Genomic DNA, 8,059 nt, shown 5'->3' with positions numbered 1-8,059 from the left:
TTTCGAAAATTGTGTTGGCAACACTGAACATTATCGTCCGATAGCTCACGGGTATATCGGTGTCGGCTCCGATATCCGATATCGGATCGGACAATGTGAAAGACAGGTACATATTTCATACATTTTACTTCCCTCCGATATCGGATATCGGCTATCGGCTTCCGATATCCGATATCGGATCGGATAATGTGAAAACGCTCTAATTTGCTGTGAGATTTCATTTGCCTAAATTTAGTGTTCTTTAAATAAATGACTTCGGAATCTAATACTTATATCTCAATTTAGATTTTAGAATGGTGTAATTAACGCATAAGTGTCAAATGATCCTTGTATATTTGTCTAACCACTAACTTAGTCTAGTTACTAGTATATGTAGTCATAAGCACTATAATTATTTTAATTAATAATTTTATACTCTAAATAATTTTACATTTACATAAAGTCAATAGTATATGTAAAATGTAAAACCTTGCTGATCTATAACAATAAGTATTTTTTTTTTCTGATGAAATAACAGAAAAAGTTGTTGGCACTTGGCACTGGCAGCACTGATTGAGCTGTCACTTTGTGATCGATACATTGTTTTGAATAATTTTATGACAAAAGAAAGAAAACGGTCGGAGGTGCAATTTCAAAGCACTCCCTAATTTTACTTTTCTAATTTGCTGATCCTCACTTTCATCTTACAATAATTTCACTTCAAGCTTACAACTTGCAGGACATTCCAAGTACCGCAATGTCTGATGCTAACCAGGTAACTTGAAATGAATAAAAAAATACTACAATTTATTTTTGTACGGATCTACGCATATAATGCGTTGATTTTTTATTTTTGAAATGCATTGCTACTGTCGTTTTAAAACCTCATTTTACTTTTAGGAGCTACAAGTAAAAAAATTGAAGAGATTGTTGGAAGGGTGGCGCACAGCGTTGCTGCCTTTAAAATCGGTTTTCCTATGGGAACAACAGTGGCATCCTTGTGCCATAGTGGCGTCCGTATCATTTCTATATTTAATTATCTGGTTAATGGACCTAAACACTCTTGCAACATTTGCAATTGTTGGTTTGTTCATAAACTTTGTTGATTTCATTGTTCCCATTGTTTGCAAATCTATCTGTAGTCCTAACTCATGGTCAGGACAAAATGAAAAAACGTATGAAGATATCTGTAGGAGCATTGTAGAAATGTATAATGGGACTTTTAAACAGTTTTGCAAGTTTTACTCACTGAGAGAAGATAGCCCTATCATGGTAAGAATATTTGTTAACTTAAATTACTTTCTTTTTTAAAAAATGATTGGAGATACTTTTATATGCATAATTTTATCAGTGTTATAATTTATTACAAAAAGAGATTGAGTAAAGACCCGGTGACCACAGCCCAATTTGTATTTATCTAAAGCCTTGCCTGTACTCAGATTTGAGTAAATCCAAATAGGTGCTATATTTATAAAATTAGTCAAAGGACATTATTGTTTAAATTTAATTGTAAGTACAGTACAATTCAAACTTAATGGCGGCTTGGAACATTGTATGATCCTATGAGCAAAAAAACAATTTTAGGTATTAGCGGGACGATAAGGGACATGTGCACATTCGTACTTGCACCTGAATCTAACTTCCTAAACCGCAATTAAGTTTGAATTAAACTAAAAATAAATTTATTTACTGCCTATAAACTATATTTTTTCTTTTCCAGTACTACATAATTTCCATCAGTATGCTGTGCGTCCTGGCTTGGTTGTCGTCAACTATCAACAATGTGTTCCTGCTTTACATATTCTCGATTGTGGTGCTCCTGTGGCCTGGCATTCAGCACAGAGGCATCTTCAACACTGTCCTGTCCATGATCCACATGGCACCAAAGATAGCATTGAAATCAGAATAATTGATTTGCTATCATCTATGATATTATAAGTAAAAAGGTGACATTAAGTCTTCAAATAGAGCACACTACCGCACAAACAACCAAACATCAAAGTAAGATGGCACGATTCAACTATTGTATGGGATAAAGAGACTACTCTCGTAAATTGTGGCTAATTCGCCATATTTAAATGCCACTTCTGAAGCGCTAATAACCTATCTACACCTGTTTACTTATAATATCATTGGCTATTATCAGTTGCTAGCTTTTTATGTGATGTAAGTCTGGTCATTACCATTTTAAGTTTAATATAGCTTATGTTGTGAGCTTTAAATTATTAACTTTTGTTAAATAAAAGGATATGAATTAAAATTATTTTTCTTTATTTGTTCTTAAACCTTGACTAGGACAGAAGTGATAATGCAGTTGCAGCAATACTTAGATGCCAAAAGAGATTGAAAAAATTTCTTCATACCACCAGAAAGTGGCAAATGGTGTATTCATTTTAAGAATTTTCGAAATAGTCTAATAAATGTCGGAGAATTTAAATGAGTCGCCATAATTAATTGTAATTAGGTAAGTAATATTATAAAGCTGAAGAGTTTGTTTAAACGCGCTATTCTCAGGAACTACTGGTTCGATTTGAAAAATTATTTCGGTGTTAGATAGCCCATTTATCGAGGAAGGATATATAGCCTATATATCCTACTAGCTTTCCACCCGCGGCTTCGCCCGCGTTTTCAGATAAAAACCCGTTCCCGTAGGATTTCCGGGATAAAACCTATCCTATGTCCTTTCTCGGGTATCAAAATATCTCTATACCAAATTTCATGCAAATTGGTTCAGTAGTTCAGGTGTGATTGAGTAACAGACAGACAGACAGAGTTACTTTCGCATTTATAATATTAGTATGGATTAGTATGCTGTATGGATATATTATCATCACACTAAGACCAACAGGAGCGGAGCAATGCGGGTGAAACCGCGGAGCACAACACTAGTATTAAATATGTAATAACTCCGTGAGCACACCTTGCGCAGTCGATGGTAGTACAGGTAAATTAGCTTGGAGAAATTTTTGCATATGTAGTGGTGTGTATATTACTCAGATCTTAGAGCGCGTTTCCACTATATCGTTCTGGCCTATACAAAAATGTTTCGATATCCTAATATTACTATTTAATTTTATACTTATTCCTAGCAACACTTTTGTTTTCAATAAAAACAAGTTTTTATTTGAAAGAAAATGGTTTTGACTTTATTGGCGATGCAAAGATTATCCGCACGCCTCTAGTGGCGAAATTTCGAAGCTGTCTAAGAACGACACTTTGACACTTTGTTTGTTTAAAAGCATTTACAGGTAAATTAGCTTGGAGAAATTTTTGCGTTTGTAGTAGTGTATGGTCAGCAAATAAAATAAAACAACATTTTATTTTTAGTTTTTATTTTATATATATATATATATATAAGGGATTTTAAATTAAACTATATGTGTTTCTCCTCTGAAAAAGATGAGACTTTATTTTAATATTTGCACATTTAACATACATATAACTTTTACATTAACAATGTTACTAAAATGAAAAATTTACTAACCTGAAAAAGAAACGACATTTAAAGTTTAATTCTTTAGTTTGAGAAGTCAAAGGCTTGCCTCGACCATGTTTTAACACTGGAGCCATATTGAATTAACAATATAAAGTTACAACACTTACACACAAATTAAACACTAGTTATGGCCCTGCCTTCATACAAAACTGCTGAATACGCCGTTCGCACGGGAATAGAATGTGGATGCGATTTCCCTTAGTTAGCATCCAAGCTTACGTCTTTATAATTATTAAAAAGTATAAATTCATTCTTTAACTCCGGTCTGCATCGTGCAGACATGGGTGTAAAAGTCTCATTTTAGCTATTAAATGTAGTTTTTAAGTACATCTGAGTTTTCATTTGGGGCCTCCGGCTGCGGGACATGTAATTCACTTCAACAAATATTATAACAATAATAACAACAATCAACAAATACAAAATTTATCAATTAAACTACGTACATAATAATTATAATTTTTGAATGAACGTACGTATAACACGTCTGGGTTAGAAATGGTAAAATATTTGTACGTAAAACTGATGGTGCTGAATATATATTGATCAAGAACAGTGTTAGTCTTAGCAAATTAATTTAGCTGAACCTAGATCGTAAGTTTTTTTTTTATTTTATTATAACCATGTTTGAGACTTAACCTCTACAAAATTCAATAATTTAAAAATCTATTACCAAAATTGCAGGGGCCTTAGAACTAAAACCAACACTTTTTACAACAATATTTCCTGTACCGATTATGATATAATAATCCTAACCGAAACCTGGCTAAATAGCAATATACTTAGTTCTGAACTGGTTGATGATAGGTACGTGATCTATAGGCGGGATAGGGAGACGTCAGGTTTTCACCCAAATAAAGATGGCGGTGGAGTTTTAATTGCTGTTCTAAGGAAATTCAACTCCTACCGTATCGATAGATGGGAAAGTAGATGTGAAGATCTCTGGGTGACTGTTGATGTGCCTTCTAATCACGTCTCAAATCAAATTATCTTTTGTGCAGTGTACCATCCTCCACCTGTTTCTCCGTCCTCCATCGAACATTTTATTGAACACTGCAATATAGTCATTGAGTCGACAAAAATACCAATATGCATAATAGGAGACTTCAATCTAGGTAAAATAAACTGGGCCTCTAGATCCCTTAATATATCACTTCCTAATGTGTGCAAAACATTCCTGGAATTTCTAGATGTTAGTAAACTGTCCCAATTCAACTGTGTAAAAAATATTTCTGGTCGAACTTTGGATCTTGTCCTTTCTTCGTTATCGTCATGCTCAGTAAGTGAACCTTTATTCCCTTTGACATCCATTGACGTACTTCACCCTCCGCTTGATATTACACTTATATTCTTAAAGGAACTAAATCTACCTTACAACAAACATAACTTGAAACGTAATTTCTACAAAGCAAATTATAAGAAAATTATAGAGTACCTGAATAGTCTTAATTGGAGTGAAATTCTTGGTGGGTCTAATGATGTTGATAGCATGGTCCAAATTCTTTATGATATACTAAATGAGATCATAGCTAAGCATGTTCCAACTTGTAAACCCTCATCAACTCGTTATCCACCATGGTTTAATAAAGTAATGATACGTTCATTAAAAGAAAAGAATAAGTTAAGATTGCGCTATAAGATGTACAAAAATCCAATGGATGAAATTGAACTAAAATTAATAACAAAGAGATGTCAATTATTAGCAAAGGACTTATACAGAAAATATATGGACTCATTAGAATCTAATCTATCGAAGAATCCAAAACTCTTATGGTCTTATATCAAGTTAAAACGCGGTGGAACCAGTTCCTATCCCCTGACTATGAGCGATGGCGAGACTTTTTCATCAGATGCTACAACAATATGTAATCTTTTCGCTTCGTATTTTTTATCATCATACACAACTAGTCATGACAGTGTCTCTCATGTTCCTTATCATCTAGATGATATTAAAACTAATAGCCAATGCTTAATAATACCATCACTTGATAGGGACTGCATTCTTAAAAAGTTACTTTCTCTGAATGTCGGAAAAGGTGCTGGTCCTGATGGGATTCCGCCTATTTTTATATCTACTTGTGCGACAGCCCTCGTTGACCCCCTAGTAATAATTTTTAATAAGTCACTGAACTCTGGAACGTTCCCAATTGAATGGAAGAAAGCTAAAGTCGTCCCCGTACATAAGTCCGAGAAGAAGGATGTAGTCTCAAATTATAGGCCTATTTCAATTATCTCAACATTTGCGAAAGTCTTCGAGTCATTAATTTGTCCTTACATCCAACAACATTTCAAGCTCTATGTAAGTGATCACCAGCATGGTTTCATTCCGTCAAGATCAACAACCACAAACTTGGTGACGTTTACAGAGTCTCTTATCCGAAATATTGACGCAAATAAACAATTCGACGTCATCTATACAGATTTTAGCAAAGCTTTTGATAGAATCTCTCAACCTATACTAGTCTATAAACTTTCTGCATATGGCATCACAGGGTCACTATTAAATTGGATCCAGTCTTATGTTACCAACCGCGAGTTCTTTGTCGTCGTGAATGGGTACAGATCCAATAGTCACCACATTTCATCGGGTGCTCCACAGGGTTCGCACTTAGCACCCGTCCTTTTCAACATCTATATCAACGACCTGCCCCGATGTTTTCAATTTTCTGAATGTTTTATGTATGCCGATGATTTAAAATTTGCTAGAGCTATTGATGAACCGAATGACATTGCGCTACTTCAAGACGACTTAAATAGGCTTACTCAATGGTGTTATCAAAACCAAATGCAACTAAATCCAAAAAAATGCTACCATATAAGTTTTTCCCGTAAAAATTTAACCTTTCGATCGCAGTATCTAATTGGTAATGAACAAATTCAAAATGTTGACACAATCCGAGATTTGGGAGTAATTTTTGATAGGAAAGTAACCTTTGTGCCTCATATTGATCATGTCATTAAGAAGTCATCCCGAATGTTAGGCTTCCTCATCCGAAATACTAAGGACTTTAGCCGTGAGCGTACAAAAATTATGCTATACAATAGCTTAGTGCGAAGTATTATGGAATACTGTAGTATCGTGTGGAGGCCGCACTTTGCCACTCACATGTTGAGGCTGGAAAGGGTCCAGAAACGTTTTTTATGGCACTTAGCTTTTTCTAAAGGTAAAACTAAAAAGCTGCCCTCTTATAAGGAACGTCTCGGCTTCTTCGGAATGCACTCTCTATCGACCCGCTATAATATCAGCGATATGTTATTTCTCTTTAAAATTCTTAGGAATAAAATTAACTGTCCGGGCATATTGAATCTGATAAATTTTCGTGTTCCATCTAAGTATCCACGTAAATGTATTACTCCGCTGTGTCCGCCGCTGCGTAGAACGGTCCTAGGGGCAAATTCACCCATCGGCAGATTATCTAAATCCCTAAACGAATACTGTGATCTAATAGATATAAATGCAGACAGTGTGGTTAAGTTCTATAATGCTTCTCTCAAATATTTCAAGGAAAAAGAATTGTACTAAAATAATTGTTTTATTTAAGTATTTTATTGTAATTTTTATTATATTGTTATTATTGATATATATTTTTTTTTTAATTTTAATATTGTAATTAATTGAATGACGATTTAATTTTTAATATGAATATGAATTGTTTACGATGTCTATAAATAGATATTTTTTCTTATGTTTGTCAAACTATATTTTTGTGTAGTATAGGTAGATATTATTAAAATTGAATTTTTGTGTCGGTTTTTATAATATAATTTGAATGCCGTTGTTATTTTAATATGAATGTTTACATTGCTGATAAATAATTATATATTATGTGTTTCGAACTTTATTTCTATATAGGTAAGATATTATTGATATAACAAAAATGAATTTTTATGTACCTATATTAATTTGATATTTTTAAATTGTAATTTTGTGTGCCGATTTTATTTTAATATGACTGACATTATTATTATTTTTTTTTTTTAATGTTTTATTGATAATTTCTTAAATGTTATTTTGTGATAGTAATTTTTTTGTTCTTAAATCATAACCGTTTTTTAAAAGCATGTGGTGTTAGCCTGTAATTAATTGTTGCATTTGATATGTTTAATTGTATTTTCGTTGTATGTCTATAATTAGTGTTAACAATTGTTGGCTATCCTTTTTAAATAAATAAATAATAATAAATAATAATAAATAATAAATAAATAATGAAATGTGCTTTATGTTCTAACGGTACCAAACGACTGCACGTGGCACCTGCGGACAGCGTAAACTGGTTTATTCTGGTTTTGTGCGTGTTTCCACTTTCCACTATCAAGTGACGATTTATTTATTTGTTTTGTTTCGTAATTATTATGGTCAAATATTAATTATGAAACAAATTATTATGGACACGATATTTTATTGTTTCACGGTAGTCGCCTTGTCGTTTGCTCAAGGACGTAAAATTGAATGATATATTTTTTTTTATAAAGTCAAAACCATTTTCTTTCAAATAAAAACTTGTTTTTATTGAAAGTGTTGCTAGGAATAAGTATAAAATTAAATAGTAATGTTAGGATATCGAAACATTTTTGTATAGGCCAGCG

The 8,059-nt window shown here is 32.9% G+C and overlaps 1 protein-coding gene across 1 annotated transcript; it reads left to right on the top strand.

Moving 5' to 3' along the window:
- Nucleotides 1-546: 546 nt before the first annotated feature.
- On the top strand, nucleotides 547-2,239 carry Arl6IP1 (ADP-ribosylation factor-like 6 interacting protein 1). Its single transcript, XM_090105497.1, has 3 exons — nucleotides 547-754; nucleotides 880-1,251; nucleotides 1,700-2,239. The coding sequence occupies exons 1-3, from the start codon at nucleotides 737-739 to the stop codon at nucleotides 1,886-1,888; spliced, it is 579 nt and encodes a 192-aa protein (XP_089961623.1). The 5' UTR covers nucleotides 547-736; the 3' UTR covers nucleotides 1,889-2,239.
- Nucleotides 2,240-8,059: the final 5,820 nt, after the last annotated feature.

Source organism: Colias eurytheme, chromosome 9 (assembly GCF_061535395.1).
Source record: "Colias eurytheme isolate Ceu_HAF_F1 chromosome 9, ilColEury1 Martin Lab GWU primary, whole genome shotgun sequence".
In the NCBI taxonomy this organism is placed as follows: domain Eukaryota; kingdom Metazoa; phylum Arthropoda; class Insecta; order Lepidoptera; family Pieridae; genus Colias; species Colias eurytheme.
The sequence above is the reverse complement of the archived record's forward strand: the minus strand, read 5'-3'. Positions and strand labels throughout refer to the sequence as shown.